This window comes from Callithrix jacchus, chromosome 2, assembly GCF_049354715.1.
Source record: "Callithrix jacchus isolate 240 chromosome 2, calJac240_pri, whole genome shotgun sequence".
In the NCBI taxonomy this organism is placed as follows: domain Eukaryota; kingdom Metazoa; phylum Chordata; class Mammalia; order Primates; family Cebidae; genus Callithrix; species Callithrix jacchus.
The window spans coordinates 205279571-205297355 of NC_133503.1; the positions used below are offsets into that span (position 1 = coordinate 205279571).

Genomic DNA, 17785 nt, shown 5'->3' on the forward strand with positions numbered 1-17785 from the left:
GGAGGGATTGCTTCTTTGGAAACAAAAGCCAGGCATGAAAGGCCTTGCCAGTCCTCGCCCTGCGCGGCCACATCCAGGCCAGGATACCAGGCTCGGCACTTACCGGAGAGCGTGTTGGTGACATCAGGGAGTGCTCGGGACCATCCGCCTGGTTGTCACTGTGGGAGGGAAGACAGTGAGAGGGAGCGGGAGTCAGGGACCCCCTGAGCCCCTCTGCCCAGAGTCGTCCCCACCCCTGAGCCCCCTCACACCTGGAGCCACCCTGCCCTTGGATCTTCTGGAAGACTCTCAAGACTCTTGGAGGGAGGAGGAGTGCCTGGAAGGCAGCTGCCTGGCCCCCCCAACCCCCCACTAACATCCTCAGAAGACTGTGGGATTCATACTCTGGCCTCCAGCTGAAAGCATGAAAAGGAATTTCATACGTTTAGGTGAACAGAATATATAGGAGGAAGTTAAAGGAGATTAGAGGAACCTTTTAAAAAATATTATATTCATGGAAAGACCAACGGAAGACACTTTGGCGCAATGAGGACGTGGATGAGGGTGTTCCGGGGTGTGGATGAGGGTGTTCCGGGCTGTGGATGAGGGTGTTCTGGGACGTGGATGAGGGTGTTCCGGGGTGTGGATGAGGGTGTTCCGGGACGTGGATGAGGGTGTTCGGGGACGTGGATGAGGGTGTTCCGGGGTGTGGATGAGGGTGTTCGGGGACGTGGATGAGGGTGTTCGGGGACGTGGATGAGGGTCTTCCGGGACGTGGATGAGGGTGTTCGGGGGCGTGGATGAGGGTGTTCGGGGGCGTGGATGAGGGTGTTCCGGGACGTGGATGGGGGTGTCCCGGGACGTGGATGAGGGTGCTCCAGGACGTGGATGAGGGTGTTCCGGGGTGTGGATGAGGGTGTTCGGGGACGTGGATGAGGGTCTTCCAGGACGTGGATGAGGGTGTTCGGGGGCGTGGATGAGGGTGTTCCGGGACGTGGATGAGGGTGTCCTGGGACGTGGATGAGGGTGCTCCAGGACGTGGATGAGGGTGTTCCGGGGTGTGGATGAGGGTGTTCGGGGACGTGGATGAGGGTCTTCCGGGACGTGGATGAGGGTGTCCCGGGACGTGGATGAGGGTGCTCCAGGACGTGGATGAGGGTGTTCCGGGATGTGGATGATGGTGTTCGGGGACGTGGATGAGGGTCTTCCAGGGCGTGAATGAGGGTGTTCCGGGGCGTGGATGAGGGTGTTCCGGGATGTGGATGAGGGTGTCCCGGGATGTGGATGAGGGTCTTCTGGGGTGTGGATGAGGGTGTCCCGGGACGTGGATGAGGGTGTTCGGGAACGTGGATGAGGGTCTTCCGGGGCGTGGATCAGGGTGTCCCGGGATGTGGATGAGGGTCTTCCGGGGTGTGGATGAGGGTGTCCCGGGACGTGGATGGATGAGGGTGTCCGGGGACGTGGATGAGGGTGTCTGGGGACGTGGATGAGGGTCTTCCGGGCGTGGATGAGGGTGTCCCGGGATGTGGATGAGGGTCTTCCGGGGTGTGGATGAGGGTGTCCCGGGACGTGGATGGATGAGGGTCTTCCAGGGCGTGGATGAGTGTGTCCGGGGACGTGGATGAGGGTGTCTGGGGATGTGGATGAGGGTGTCCCGGGATGTGGATGAGGGTGTCCGGGGACGTGGATGAGGGTGTTCAGGGGCGTGAATGAGGGTGCTCCGGGGCGTGGATGAGGGTGCTCCGGGGACGTGGATGAGGGTGTTCCGGGACGTGGATGAGGGTGTTCGGGGGCGTGGATGAGGGTGTTCAGGGGCGTGGATGAGGGTGCTCCAGGACGTGGATGAGGGTGTTCCGGGATGTGGATGAGGGTGTTCCAGGAACTGCTGCGGAGAATTGGGTTTTCTGGGTGGATCATTCACGGCATCTTTTAGCAAAGACGAGAGACTGGGTGGTTTTGGGTCCACAGCGTGGATGTGGCTTCTGGCTCAAATGCGCACAGGACGGTTGGAGAAAGAGGCTGTGCCTCAGCCCCTCCATGGCCTCCTCAGCCCAAGTTCCCTTTGGGTGCAGAGATCCAATTCCCTGAGCCTGCAGGCCCATGGTGTGCCTGCCCTCCTAGGTGCCCACAGACCCTCTCGGGTGCCACGGTGCTCTTGCGGCCCTCACCTTCCTTGGCTTCAGTGCCCTTGCCTTGAGCGGTGCCATGAGACCCTGACACAGACCAGGCTCAGGGCCCCCAAGTGGACTCAGCCCACATGCTCCTTGGCTGGGAGAGAGCCCTTGTCTGAATGAGGTGGGGTGGAGAGGTGCAGGCAGAGGCCCCAGAACTGTGATGCTGGGGATGCATGTGACCCTCACGCTCTGCTGGCCAGGTGGGCTTGGTCGATTCATACTGTGTCTCTGGCCTCAGTTTCCTCACTTTTGAGAAGGGCTGGTTCCCCCTCCTCACAACCTCCTTGTTCCTTCTGGGGATTAAATGAAATCACGTTTGCAAGAAGCGCTGCGTCAATTGTCAGGCATGTAAGCTGGTGAGAGTGGGCCATGGCCATCCCTCCCCAGCGGGAGGCCTGGAGACCCTGGGGAGCGCCACAGGATGGGACTGAGATGGGAGCCTGAGCTTCCAGTGTGGTTGAAAGTGGAGTTTGGGGCCAGCATCGGGCCTTGGCCAGGCGCCTTCTCTCAGTGGACGCCCACACTGACCTGTCACTTCCACCGTGCAGGCCCCAGATGCCCCCCTGCGCTGCCCTCAGTGCTCACCCCCACCTGCCCATGTGTACCCCCTCCCCCACGTGCCCTCACCTGCCCCAGCACGGCCCCCCCATGCCTGCCTGTGTGTCTCCCTGCAGGTTCTTCTTCAGCACTGTGGCCTCAGCCGTGGCTGGCCTGCTCTGCGTGATCGCCATCCTGCTGTACATCCTCATCCAGTACTTCGTGAACCCCTGGGTGCTCCGCACAGACCCCAAGTATGAAGGTATGTGGCTGCCACTCATGGCGGGGCCTCTGCCAGGGCTGCTGTGAGCCGGCTTGGCCACAGCCTCGCCTCCAGCCGTCTTTCCAGGTGGTAGTATCGGGTCTGGGGATGGTTGGCCCCGTTTGGCCCAGGGAGAGGCCGGAGTGCGCAGCCCCAGGCAGACTCTGGCCTGGGCCAAAGGCAGCAGCCCAGGCCCACACAGTCCAGCAGCCCCCAGTGCCCAGGAGGCAGGCTTGGGACAGCGCTGGCCACGCTCCTCTGTGGGTGCTTCCAGGTCATGTCAGGCAAGAGAGTGTGGGTCACTGCTGCCCAGGCCTCCACAGTCAGCTTTGCAGTGCCTGCCATGCCTTCCCTGTGGGCCACGTGGGGAGGGGAGAGCGGAGGTGGGTCTAGGGGTGGGGGCTGTAGGCCGTGGGGTGCTAAGGCTCTTGGCCAAGTGGGCCCTTAGGAACTGTTGCCTGCACTGAGCCACAGGAAAGAAGTGGCAGTGGTGGACTGTGGGCTCCAGAGTCGAGTCCACACCTAACCCAGATCCCATGATGCCAGCATCCCGGGAAATGTGTCTGTGGCTGTGACTTAGGATTTGAGGTCAGAGGGTTGTGCTGGGTTGTCCCAGGGGCCCAAATTTAGCCACGAGTGTGCTTATAAGAGAAAGGAGAGACACAGAGGGAGGCAGCCCTGTGAGGACAGAGGCACAGTGGAGTGACATGGCCACAGCCCGGGGTGGCCGGAGCCACAGGAGCTGGCAGCGGTGGGAGGACCTCCCTGGAGCCTCTGGAGGCAGTGCCTGGCCGGCAGCAGAATGTCCCTGTGTGGGACTGCAAGCGTCTGCTGTGGAAGCTGCCCCCGACCCCCACGTCGCTTGACATACTCATGGCTGCAGCGCCGGGACCCTGACCAGGAGGACCTGGGCCAGACAGCCCTCGGGCTGTGGGTCAAGACTGCCAGTCTCAGCTCCAGGTGTGGCTGTGCCCACACTGCACATGGCCTGGGTATTGATAGGACCACTCACGTGGCCCTCGTTCCAGAACATTCCGTGTTTTTCAAGAATGAGCTTTGCCAGCTCTGTAGTAAAGGCCTAAAGCTCCTCCGTCTACCTTGAATCGTGATGGGTGCCACCAGGGCCTCCCAGGCGCCCCGAAGCACTTTCTGAAAGCCAGCTCCACCTGATGAGCCCTGACCTCAGCGGCCTTGAGCCCAGGACCACAGCTGTTGCCTTCCTCCCTCTACGGCAACTCACCTTCCCCAGCAGCCTCGTGCTGTCTGGGCACTCACTCCAGGGGATGCCAGGAGAGGGAGAGGGCAGAGGCAGCTGGAGCGGCCACACCGGCTTCTCTCCTGGAACACGCTGCTTCTGCATGGCAGGGCAGAGGCATGGACCGTGGATTGAGCCATTTCCTGGGTTTGCTGGGTTTGCTGTTCTGGAAGATTCTGCAGGGCTTCAAAGCCAGTGGGGCTCCTCGCTCTCATGGGCTGAACGCCTCATGACATCACTGGCTAAGAGGGCAGCGTGGGTCCAGCCTGGCTGTGCACGTGCCGCTGCAGCCCCGTCGTGCCGAGTGTGGTGTTTGCCTCTAGGATGGCCCCCAAGGCCGCCAGTTCCAGGCAGCACCTGTCACCCAGACATATCCAGGCTGAATCCACCTTCTGCCATCCAGCCTCGTACAGCCCCTCAGCATCTTTCTCATGCCTGATTTTTGGAAGTGTTGTTTTGGGTGTTGGCAGCCCCAGGTCACAGAGGACCGTATCTTAGAAATGCCCCAGGCGAGAGCTCTGACTTTCCTGTTCTGTTTGAAGGCAGCGGTTTTAGGGTACAGAGGGTCCAGGGAGGCAGTGTGGCCAGTGAAGAAGGGGTGGGTGCTGGGGCCAGCGGAGCCGGCAGACATGGTGACCCCTGCAGTTAGTGACCTTGTTGCAGCCTCACCTCCAGATCCGTAAAGCTGGGGTCATAGAAACCACCTGCAGGCAGCGGGCCTGAGGGGCACTCAGGTAAGGGGGCCGTCCACCTGGGCAGGGACAAAGTCCGAGCACCTGTAGTCCCAGCTACTCGGGAGGCCGTCCCCACGCTGCCCCGTCCCCACGCTGCCCTGTCCCCACGCTGCCCCATCCCCAGCTAGCTCTGGTCTGCGATGTCCACCCGATGCAGTGCCCATCAGCAGGTGCCGGACATGGTGTCTCTCCCTTGTCTCCACAGATGTCAGGAGTGCGAACACGTGGCTGCTGTTCCTCCCGCTGTTCCCAGTGAAGCTGAAGACCCCGATGGTCATAGTCATCGGGGCGGCTGTGTTCCTGCTGGACCTGCTTGGCTTGCTCCAGCTAGGGCAGCTGCTCATGTTCCACATCTACCTGAGTATGTCCCTTGCACCCCCGGACCCCCTGAGACTCCCGAGCCTGGGTGGTCAGAGCTGCTCATCTTCCACATCCACCTGAGTACGTCCCCTGCACCCCCCAAGTCCCCCAAAACCCCTGAGCCTGGGTGGTCAGAGCTGCTCATCTTCCACATCCACCTGAGTATGTCCCCTGCACCCCCCGAGCCCCCCAAAACCCCTGAGCCTGGGTGGTTAGAGCTGCTCATCTTCCACATCCACCTGAGTACGTCCCCTGCACCCCCCAAGCCCCCCAAAACCCCTGAGCCTGGGTGGTTAGAGCTGCTCATCTTCCACATCCACCTGAGTACATCCCCTGCCCTGAGCCCCCGACACTTGGGGCTGGATTCTTTGCCACCTCCCCTGACCGTGTTCACGGTCAGCCTCTGCCAGAAATGAGATCATGGGCAAAAAGGGCAAATCACAGGAAGAAATGAAATCCGTAAGGGCCCAGCAGACCCAGCAAGGAACTGAACTCACACCCAAGACCTCAGGAGCGGTGCCAGGTGCTTGAAGTAACAAGTTTAAAATGTTCAGAGACAAAGGAATGGCATCTCTTAGGCAAGAACAGGACATTATGAAATAAGAACAGGTGGACTCGGAAGAGCACCAAATAGAAATTCCAATGACGGAAAGTACGAGCAGGTTGCCCACTAACCACACAAGCGAGGTGAGAGCTGGCGGTCCTGCTGAGTCTCACGGCGGGCACAGTGGCGGGTGGTGGTGAGAGCTGGCGGTCCTGCTGAGTCTCACGGCGGGCACAACGGCGGGTGGTGGAGGCCAGAGCTGCTGGTCCTGCTGAGTCTCACGGCGGGCACAGTGGCAGGTGGTTGAAGTGAGAGCTTCTGGTCCTGCTGGGTCTTACAATGGGCACAGCGGTAGGCAGTTGAGGCCAGAGCTTCCGGTCTTGCTGCATCTTGTCTCACCTCGGGCACAGTGGCAGGTGGTCAGTCATGTTCCTGAATGAGGGAGGGCAACCTCCTCCCCACCCCCAAGGAAACCTGTTGTTGGAAGAAACGGCCACCTGCCTCCTCCTGGCACCAGCTGTTGGTCATGGCAGGCCACCCGTAAAGTGTCTTCCATTCTCTGGGCAGTGGCTGCCCTTAGCTGCGGCATCTCAGGGGGTATCTCTCGGCATGGGCTGCAGAGTGTGTCCAGGCCCAGCCCCCGAGAATACCCTGTTCCTGACAGCCTGGCCAACCCCAGCTCAGAGCAGAGGGAGTCGGGTGGGCTCACCAAGACCACTGCATCTCCGGAACAGCCCCTGCCTGCGCCTGTGGCGAGAAGGCCCAGCTCAAAATGAGCACGCCCCACCAAGAGGCTCCTATTCGAACCACAGGTTACCCCACAACCCACGGTGGCACACGGCCCTGGGAATGTTTTCTAGCAAGTCACTGTTGTCTTGCCTGAGGCTTGAATTGTTTCTTAATGAAAGTGCAGTGGGCCAGGCGCAGTGGTGCACGCCTATAATCCCAGCACTTTGAGAGGCCAAGGCGGGGGAATCACAAAGTCAGGAAATCAAGATCAGCCAGGCCAACATGGTGCAACCCCATCTCTACTAAAAATACAAAAAATTAGCTGGACATGGTGATGTGTGCTTGTTATCCCAGCTACTTGGGGTGGGAGTCTGAGACAGGAGAATCTCTTGAATCCGGGAGGCAGAGGTTGCAGTGAGCCGAGATCGCACCACTGCACTCCAGCTTGGGTGACAGAACAAGACTCTGTCTCGGAAAAAAAAAGGAAGAAAGTGCAGTGAAGATGAACGGATGAAACCCTATGGACGCAGTGCTGAGTGTGATGCTTTCAGAGTTTTAGTTCTGGTGTCAAGGCTGGTGCCTGCGTCAAGCAGGTGCTTGGGGTATGTTTACTGAACGGAATGGAACGGAAGTCTCAGCTGTGACTTCACAGAGGTGCACGGGCCGCCCCTTCCTGCAGCTTAAACCCTTCAGAGCGAGGCCTATTTGTTCAAAACTGTCCACCCCTCTTAGAACCAGGAATAGTTTTTAAAGTACTTTCTAGAATTATCTAGAAATATCTCTGTTTAATTTTTTTGAAAGCTTTTCTGGAGTTTCACCTCACCCAGAATTTATCATCTGTCATTATCAGAAAATCTGTGCCCCTCAGATGCCCAGAGTCGAGCAAGTTCCCCACAACACAAGACTCAGCTGGGCTCAGGCCGTCCACGGGGCGCGTCTTGGGGCCCACGTGGTTTTTTCCACTTGTGCTACAGGTGAACACATGCCCAGACTGCCCAGGCATACAAAGTCTGTACTTGTCAGTTTTTTCCAACTTTGTGCACAAAACTTACTCCCGGGTTAACATAGGGCAAATACCCACTGTGTGCCGAGTGCATAGGGGCTGAGGCTTCTGTGGACTGGGCATGGTCGCCTGCACGTTGTGGAGGGGACAAAAAATGAGGCGTGAATGCGTGTGGATGGCCTCGTGCTGTGGAGAAGCTGGCCCACGCCTCAGGCTGTGGGGGGTGCAGCGGCGGGCATGGGGGCAGCGAGGAGCTGAGATGCCTCCCGAAGGGTCTGGATGTGGGCAGGGCAGGCAGTGAGGAGTGCTGGCCACCTTGTGCCCGACAGCCGGGAGAGAAGCCAGGGCCAGGGAGCTGGCAGGCAGCCTTCTCGGTCATCCAGACGTCATGGCAAGCTCTCAGATATGAGGAAGGGTGGGCTGGGAGCTGTCCTGGACGCAAAACCAACGGCACTTAAAGGCCCACTGAGGTCGCCGTGAGGACAGGGCCTTCGTGGGCCCCTGGGTCCCAACCCAGGCACCTGGGACTGGATGCTTCCCTGAGCCGAACGAGGGCCAGGGGCCTCTCAGACCCCGAAGGAGCCAGGGCTGAATGTGTTGATTCAAAGAGCAGAGATCTAGGAAAATGTCGGAGATTTATTGTTAGTTCTGGTAAAACTGCCGCAAACTCAGTGCTCAGAACAGCACCTCATCACCTCAGCTTCTGTCGTCAGGAGGGCAGCACCTCTGAGCTGGGTCTCTGCCAGGGTCCCTGGAGAGTCGTCCCCCTGGGCACTGCGCTGCGCTCTCATCCGGGGGCCCGACGGGCAGTCTGCCTCCTGTTCCATGAGGTTGAGGCAACTCTGGAGGGCGGTCCTCAGGGTGAGGTCGCCAGTTCCCATGCAGGCTCCTGGAGGCGTATCCTGGCATGTGTGCGTGCTCTGTTCATCTGCGGGCAGGTGTTGGGTGTGGCCCCTGCTCTGCCTGAGCCCCATGGGAGGCTGTGGGGAGCCGGGTCAGAAGCAGCTGCTCACTCAGTCTCTGTTTTGAAGCTTGGAGGACAGACCTTGATGAGTGCTCAGTGTGTGTGGTGAGGATGTGATCTCCTGGGCAGGCGTGTGATGTGGGGCTGCCTTCCAGAGGTGGGTGGAAGCCACGTGCACGGCAGACAGCAGAGAAAACCTGTTGAATGAGGTCCAGGAAGCATAGCCTTCCCCATGTCGCTCGGCCCGCCAGGGAGCACTGGCTGCGCTGGAGAGCCTGGTCCTGCCTGGAGGTTCTGCGGCTGCCCTGCAAGCCTTCAAGGTCACTGTGACACTCAGGTTAACTGTTTCTATGGAGCTTGGCCCGTACCATGCAGCCCCCGGGAGCACGGAGCACACTGAAGATGTGCTCTTGATGTGTTTCTGCAAACCTGGGCAAAAGTACATATATTTTAACTCGAATATAAACAAGCATGAGGTTGTGTGCTGAAACCACGACAGGTTCTGGGGAGTATGGAGAACTAGCCAGAGCCACATCGAGTGGCTCAGGACCCGGCCAGAGCAGAGCACCCGCTGCAGGCAACAGGGCTGTGCCACCACAGGCAGCTCCTCAGGGCACCCACTGCCGCCATCTGCTCCTCCCTGGACGGCCACCTGGCTCTCCAGGAATAGTCACGAGCCATCGGCTCTCACGGTGCTGGTGTTTCAGGAAAGCAGCATGGAGAGTTTGGCCCCTCTGTGGAAGCTCGTGGCTGAAATTGATGCAGAGCCCATTTTATTAACATTTATTAACACGGCTTTTAGATAAATGGGCGTCTCGAGTTTTGCTTTGCTTCCCTGGGCTGTTTTGCTGCTTGCAGGGCTGGCTGGGTGGGTGGGGTGCTGGCCACCCTGCTGAGCTGTCTGTGGTAACCTGTCTCAGCCCCATCAGAGGCTGTGCTGAGTGACACCTGTGGCACTTGGGTTCACCTCCTGGGCCTGGGGCTCCGAGCACCCGCAGGAGTGTGTGGTCCCAGGACCCGCCGGCCAGCGCATAGGGGTGGCTGCTGTACCACATGGTCCTCTGACTTTGGGGTCTCTGTGCCTCCCCCAAAGTGTGCCCATCCATTGTCCAGATGTAAGGACCCCCACAGGGCACTGGACCCTCAGACAGAGTGGCCCCTCTGGAGCTTGCCTCACACCCCATCAGCAATCCCCGGGGGATCCGGAGCAACCTCTCAGGCCGTGTGGTGTGGGGGGACCCAGGCCCATGAGAGGCCCCTTCTCTTCTGACCCCACTGACAATGCAGCTCAGTGAGGCCTTGGTGGGCGGTGGGACGCAGGCCAGCGCCGGTCCCCACCTAACACCTGCAGACCTCTCTTGCTGACCATCAGCCAGCTGCAGAGCTGGGCCCACAAGGTACCTGTATCTACCCTGGCCTCACAGGGCCTGCATGGTGGGCAGAGCAGTGCTCCCTGGTGGGTAGGTGGGGCGCTGGCCGCCCTGCTGAGCTGTTGTGTGGGCACAGTGCAAGGTGGCAGGGTGGGTGACTTGTCCTGTTCCTCCTTTCCCCTTTCTAGAGGTCAAGAAGTTGACCACCCTTGATTATCTCACTCAGACCCGTGAAAATGAAGAGAGTTTAAAATGCTAAGCAGAGAGGAAAGATCCATCCGTGCAAATGGGGGAAGGATATCTTCAGGTACCACCTGTCTCTCTGCTCCATTTGTCAAGGCCTGGGACCATGTCCAAGTTGCTCTGTGGCTGGGAGCTCTCAGCCACTCTCCTGTGCTTCAGTGCTGGTGTGGCCCATGGACTCTGCTGTGAGTGTGTGTGAGGCTGTGCGTGATGTGTCTTTGTGAACATAAACACCCAACATGCACAGATGACTTCCTAGTGCAAATGTAGCAATGGAACTGGGTTTCTTAAACATTTCTATGCTTCATTATCGACCCTCTAAGGTTGAAGTGTGCTTTTCTTTCTCTTCACCAGCCGTAGTGTCAGCACACAGATGCTTTTTGCGTGTTTTGTTTCATTTTGTTTTGAAACAGACTCTCGCTCTGTTGCCCAGGCTGGAGTGAAGTGGTGAAATCTCAGCTCACTGCAGCCTCTGACTCCCGGGTTCAAACAATTTGCCCGCCTCAGCCTCCCAACTAGCTGGGATGGCAGATCTAGCTACATCCAGCTGATTTTTGTATTTTTAGTAGCGACGCGGTTTTGACATGCCAGGCTGGTCTCAAACTTCTGCTTCAAGTTATCCTCCCACCTTGGCCTCCCGACATGCTGGGATAGCAGGCGTGAGCTGCTGTGCCTGGCCCGAAGCAATGCTTTTTAACTTAAGGTAGTTAGTTTTTTTTCCAGTTAAGTGACACTAATTACTATAACTAACTCAAGAAGACATAGAAAATCTCAATAGACATAGAACAGCCAAGAGACTGAACTATTGATTTGAAATCTTCCAGTGAAGAAAAATTTCCAGGCCCTGAAGTCTTCATGGATGAATTGTAGCAAAGATTTTAAGAAAAAATGTAATACCAACTACATACACACTCCTTCAGACAATGGAGAGGGAAGCAACACTTCCCCACTCACTCGGCAGTGCCGGTACCAACCTGACATCAAAGCCAGATATTCATGAGCCAGTAACCTCCAGAAACACAGGAAAGGTCACTGACGAGACCCTGGCAAACCAATCCCAGCAGCACAGGGCAGGCTCACGCACCGTAGCCAGGTGCTGTTACTCCAGGGTGCTACAGTGGCTTCAGGCCTGGACATCAGTGACTGTAGCTCAGCATGTTAGTACAACAGAGAACAGGAACCATGTGATCACGCCAATCAGTGCAGAAAAGGTGTGCCACCCTCAAGTGCCCATTCATGATTTTAAATCTCGGCGACCTCGGAATGATAGGAAAGCATTCTGCGCGCCTGATGTCACACTTCCTGGTGAAAGGCTGAGGGCGCTCTCCTCGAGGCTGGGGACAGGCAAGGACACCCCTTCCCCCTACTTCTGACCTAGCAGGAACATTCTGGCCAGCCCAGTGCCGCAGGGAATATGAAGGCACGCAGAACATAAAGTAAAACCATGTCTATTTGCAGGCAACAAAATCCTAAAAACTATGTTTTAAAACCTAGTTGAGATAATAAAACCACTTAACAAGGATGTGGGGCACATATTAAAATACACACTCACAGATCTCTGTACACCAGCAATGAAAAATCCAGGTTACGTTTTTATAACTTCGATTCGCAATCTTATAAAAAAGAATAAATTCAACAAACTGTGTGCATATACATACGCTGAAAGCTACACACCACCACTGACAGAAGTTGAAGACAATCTGTCGAATGAAAAGGTCCACAGCATTCATACACTGGAAAAAAATACTGTTAAAAGAGCAATTTTCCCCAAAACTGATCTGCAAATTCACCACAATCCCTGCTGAACCCCAGCAGGCTTTTGTTTTAGCAGAAATGGCAAGGTGGTGCTAAAATGTCTATGCAAATTTAAAAGACCTAGGCTACCTACTCTACGATATTAGCCAAAACAATATTGAGAAAAAATGAAATTGGGGAACTTACACAGCCAGACCTTAAATTTTACTATAAAGCTACAGTAATAAAAACAGTGTGGCACTGACATAGAGACAGACATAAAGCTACAGTAATAAAAACAGTGTGGCACTGACATAGAGACAGACATAAAGCTACAGTAATAAAAACAGTGTGGCATTGACAAAGAGAGGGACATAGATAAATGGACCAGAAGAAACGTCCAAAATTAAACATTTCATTTATGGCCAGTTGACGTGAAATAACAGCACTAAAATAATTAAATGGGGAGAAATTATAGTTTAACAAGTGATATTAGGACAATTGGATGTCCACATGGGAAACAAAAAAAGGAAATTGAGTTCTTCAAAGCTGTATGAAGATGGCTCAGGGCCACTTCATTCCCCACACAAATAGTTGGCCCCAAATCTATCTGACACTTAAAAGCTGAACATAGAACACTTCTAGAAGGAAGCATAGAATGAGATCTCTGTGATCTCGAGTGAGACAAAGCTTTTGTTTGATATGACACCAAAATCACTGCCTATGGAAGAAAAAAAATCATAGTTTGGACTTTATCAAAATTGAAACTATTTGCTCTTCGAAAGTCCCCACTAAGAAAATAGAAATACAGGCACACATCAGAGATATGGCAGGTGTTGCTGTAAAACACCGCAATACAGTGAACATCTCAGGAAACCAAGTCCCATGAATTTCTCTGGCTTCCCAGTGCATGTAAAAGTCATGTTTACGCTACCCCCGCGCAGCAACGTCACGTCGAAAAGCAGTGTCTGTCTGACTTAAAAGTGCTTTATTGCTAAAAGCGGCTTACACAGACACTCGAAGTGAGCACACTGCCAGGAACATGGCACCGATATGCTGGGATAGCGGTCACTTGCTTGACCAGGGCCACTGTAAACCCTCAATTTGTAAAAACAAAAACACAGTATCTGTGAAGTGCGGTGAAGCAAACACATGAAAGTGAGATGTTCATTCCCGTGCAGGCTACAGGGAAACAAAGTATTTTCAAGTCTTAGGCTGATGCGAGAATACACAGACTCAAAGAGCTTTCAAAGGCAATTGTAAAAAAAAACACCAAAAACCCAGTTTTTAAAATGGGCAACAGGGCTGGGCACAGTGACAAGCATCTATATTCTCAGTAATTTGAGAGTCCAAGCAAGAGGATTGCTTGAGGACAGGAGTTCAAGACCTGCCTGGACAACTGAGAGATGCCCCATCTCGACAAAAATAAAAATACATACACACAAACATACGTAAAATGGACAAAAGATGTGAATGAACTCCTTAACAAGGAAGATATATGGATGGCATATAAGCACATGGAAAAATGCTCAGCATCATTCTACATCAGGTAGCCACAAACTTAATCACAGTCAGATATGACCACACACCCAGGAGAATGCCAGTCAGCAAAAAGACAGACACCAGCAAGGGTGGGTAAAACTAGAGAAATTGCAAGTCTCAAGCATGGCTGGAGGCCGTGACATGAGACTGTAAAGTGTCTCATGTGGCTAGTGGGAGTGAAACGAGTGTAAAGTGTCTCATCTGTGGCTAGTGGGAGTGAAATGAGAGTGTAAAGTGTCTCATCTGTGGCCGGTGGGAGTGAAATGAGTATAAAGTGTCTCATCTGTGGCTAGTGGGAGTGAAATGAGTGTAAAGTTTCTCATCTGTGACTAGTGGCAGTGAAATAAGAGTGTAAAGTGTCTCATCTATGGCTGGTGGGAGTGAAATGAGTGTAAAGTGTCTCATCTGTGGCCGGTGGGAGTGAAATGAGTGTAAAGTGTCTCATCTGTGACTAGTGGGAGTGAAATGAGTGTAAAGTGTCTCCTCTGTGGCCGGTGGGAGTGAAATGAGTGTAAAGTGTCTCATCTGTGACTAGTGGGAGTGAAATGAGTGTAAAGTGTCTCATCTGTGGCCGGTGGGAGTGAAATGAGTGTAAAGTGTCTCATCTGTGGCTGGTGGGAGTGAAATGAGTGTAAAGTGTCTCATCTGTGGCCGGTGGGAGTGAAATGAGTGTAAAGTGTCTCATCTGTGACTAGTGGGAGTGAAATGAGTGTAAAGTGTCTCATCTATGGCCGGTGGGAGTGAAATGAGTGTAAAGTGTCTCATCTGTGACTAGTGGGAGTGAAATGAGTGTAAAGTGTCTCATCTATGGCCGGTGGGAGTGAAATGAGTGTAAAGTGTCTCATCTGTGACTAGTGGGAGTGAAATGAGATTGTAAAGTGTCTTACAAAAGGCTACTGGGAGTGAAATGAGTTTGTTAAGTGTGTCATCTGTGGCTGGTGGGAGTGAAATGAGAGTGTAAAGTGTCTCATGTGGCTAGTGGAAGTGAAATGAGGGTGTCAACTGCCAGGTCTCTGGAGAGGTTTTTGGCATTTCATCAAAAGATAATGTTTTATTATGGGACCACCATTCCACTCCCATTTCTAACCAGAGAGAAATGAAAACAGGTGCACATGTAAGTGTTTCTGAGATCCTGGCTCAGGACTCAGGACATCTCCAGGTACTATTAGAACTCACTCTTAACAGTCTTGTCCTTTATGTAAGAATGTAAACTGCATGTCAGCATCTTCCTTTTTCATTTTACAACTTTTCGTTTACCCCACAGCAAAGAGAAGGAGACGGCGCCCTGGGCTCTTCCGCACAGGGGTAAGTTGTAAGCTTCCTGCAGGTGCATGATCTCTCTGAAGGATAGCTCTGTTCCTTTATTACCTCGAATGACTTTGGAAAACAATTCACCTACGATGAGATATTTTAAAGAGTTCTGTTGAATTATTCCGATTCCTCTGTCTCGTCGCGCTTCTCTTACTTGCAGAAACTGTGTTTTTCTGTCCCTTTGTCATAACTAACATCTAGAGTAGGTGCAAGAATAAGACCAGCTTATTCATTTCTACGTCTCTCCATGAGCCCGTGGGAGCTGTGAGTCTCAGTGTTTTTCTTATGGCCTCTAGCAGTGTTTGGTGTCCATCGTAAGCTCTGAGGGTCCACCCATTCCTGAGCCAAGATGCTGAGTAAATGTGGGCACTGATGATGCCTTCACCCCAGAGCGCTGCCCAGGAGGCCCAGGCTTGGCTTCCCAAACAGGTTTCAAGAAGCTTCTGTGAGCCAGTGTTGTGTGGTGCTGGTCATTTTATTTTAGAGGCTGAGTCAAAGGTCATGTGCATTTTCAGTCTTCACAGACTCTTTCCGATGACTTTCCCAAAAGGGTGACACACTTCACACTTCCTTCAACTCTGTCCCCCTTTCAGCATGACGTGCTAACAGTATATTTAGCTTTATGCAAATGAAACATGTAGTATTTTAGTATGCATTTCCTTAATACCATTACGACTGAACTTTTTTCACGTTTTACCAGTTTCCAAGCTTTCTCGTGTGAATTAGCGGTCAGCAGCTGGGTTACTGGACCAGCAAACATAACGGCTCTTGGTGCTTTCGGAATCCTGCGGTATCTTTCACAGTGTAGATGCTGTAGACTTCTCTGAAGCCAGATGTGTTACAATTTCCTTTCGTCTTGCTTTAAAAAGGCTTCTTTATTCCAAGGTTATACAAATATCCTCCAATACTCTTTGTTAATATAGTCATATTTTTTATTTGTACCTTTACCTTTTGACTTTTCGGGCCAGAGGGCATTGATCTTTGTATTTGGTGACAGAGGAGTGAAGGTCATTTCATCCCAACAAAGTAACGCTTGGTTTTTCAGCCCTCAAGTCGAAAGGCCTTTTCTGGTTCTCTGTGTTCCCGTAAGCACAGGCCCAGGTCTGTCTGGGCGCTCATGTCTGTCTCGTGGGTCTGCGTCCTGGGGCTGCACCACCTCTTTAAATTACAGGGCCTCATTTAGCTACCATATTTTAGTATCTGGCAGGCAAACCTCTGTCTAAAGATTTTTTCTATTTACTTTAGATAGTTCTTACACATTTCTTTTCTTTTTTTTTTTTTTGAGATGGAGTTTTGCTCTCATTACCCAGGCTGGAGTGCAATGGCGTGATCTCGGCTCACCGCAACCTCTGCCTCCCGGGTTCAGGCAATTCTCCTGCCTCAGCCTCCTGAGTAGCTGGGATTACAGGCACGCACCACCGTGCCCAGCAAATTTTTTATATTTTTAGTAGAGATGGGGTTTCACCATGTTAACCAGCATGGTCTCGATCTCTTGACCTTGTGATCCACCAGCCTCGGCCTCCCAAAGTGCTGGGATTACAGGCATGAGCCACCGCGCTTGGCCCCACATCTATTTTCAAATATGAGCTTTAAAATCACTTTGTCTAGTTCCAAGAAACGTGGAATTCGAACTGGAGTTACATCAGCGACAGGCCTGCCCTTGGGAGGGGCCCGCATCCAGCCCCCACAGAGAGGCAGCAAAGCATTTGAATTTCACTTTGTATGATCACGGAACCATGGTCCTTTAAGTAAAATACAAAAATGCTTTCTCTGTTATGCATTTTGGGCAAGATTAATAGAAACCTAAGTATGACCAGAATTGTAAACTTCCACTCTAAAACCAAAACAAAATGAAAAAAATTTTAGTGATTGCCAGATCATCGTGTGTATTATAGGAAATTGGGGAATTGCAAAGATTCCCAGGTAAAAGTGAAAGTCACACAGGGTCCCTGACCCACCAGCAGCTACTGTGGGCATCTGGACTGGCCTCTTTCAGGTTGTCCTTTGGAATGTTTCTTCTGTGCTTGACGTGCATAATGTGCTGATTCATCCGACCACAGGCACCTTGTACAACTGTTTCCGAGCCTGCTTTTTCAACTTCAAATACTGTGAACACTGTTCTGATAAAGGAAGAAAGAGTGGCTTGTGTGGGTATAAATCACCGCAGCTTTGGGATCTGTGATAGTCCCTATTTCTGGAATCGTGTGTTTGACTTTCAGTCATCCTGTGCTTTTCCAAAAGACTGCCGAGCTGGCCTTGTGTGGGAGGGTTAGGGTGTTTGAATGGGATAGTGGACGATGCAAGTTCATGAGTCCCCAGGCGCGGTGGGCAGCAGGACTCCAGTGCCCGTCTTCTGCCACAGGAACTGCCTGCGGGGCCACCTGGGCGTTTGGAACAGTGGACCACATGGACACCTGACGACTCTCAGCCTTCGTCTTCAGTGCAAGCCTGACCTAGCCCATCACAGTCAGAGTTCTTCCAGATGGGGAAAGTCATCTACACCCGTGACATTGTTTCAGTACAGAACAATCCAGTCACCAAATGCCTGTGGAGAGCGAGGATTCGGGCCCGGGCACAGCTAGGTGGGAGCTTCGGGAAGAGGGGACAGTCTGTTCCAATGGTGGTTCTCAGGCCAGTCCACCGAGAGCGGTCTGTCGTTGCCTGTGTTGCTCTGCACTACTGTGGATCAGTAAACACGGGGGTGGGATGGAAACACGGACACCCAGCAGGGTCCCACAGGCTTTCTGTACAGCCTCAGGGGGCTCCCATTGGCTCATGTCCACGAAGTGGCTGCTGTTAGCTTCCCACCTGCCACAACAAATGACCACAGATCCAGGCATGTCGGCTCCACGGGTCTCAGGCCTGGGCTGGCCCAGAGGGTCTGTGCCTAGGGCCTTGCAGGGCAGCAGCCACGGTCAGGGGCCAGAGTGCTCTCTGGGGCTCCTGAGGAAGAATCTGTCCCAAGCTCCTTCAGGATGCGCTGGGCATCACGGTTTTCTGAGGCACCACCATAAGGCCCCCATAAGCACAGGGGGTCGCAGTAT

At 53.6% G+C, this 17785-nt stretch overlaps 1 protein-coding gene across 1 annotated transcript in view; it reads left to right on the forward strand.

Moving 5' to 3' along the window:
• The window catches only part of ZDHHC11 (zinc finger, DHHC-type containing 11), a 40518-nt gene extending 23063 nt beyond the window's left edge, over positions 1-17455 (forward strand). The window contains 5 exon segments of the mRNA XM_078365717.1: positions 2828-2952; positions 5147-5302; positions 10100-10218; positions 14695-14735; positions 17104-17455. Coding sequence (XP_078221843.1) covers positions 2828-2952; positions 5147-5302; positions 10100-10218; positions 14695-14735; positions 17104-17323 — 661 coding nt within the window. The 3' untranslated portion in view covers positions 17324-17455.
• Positions 17456-17785: the final 330 nt, after the last annotated feature.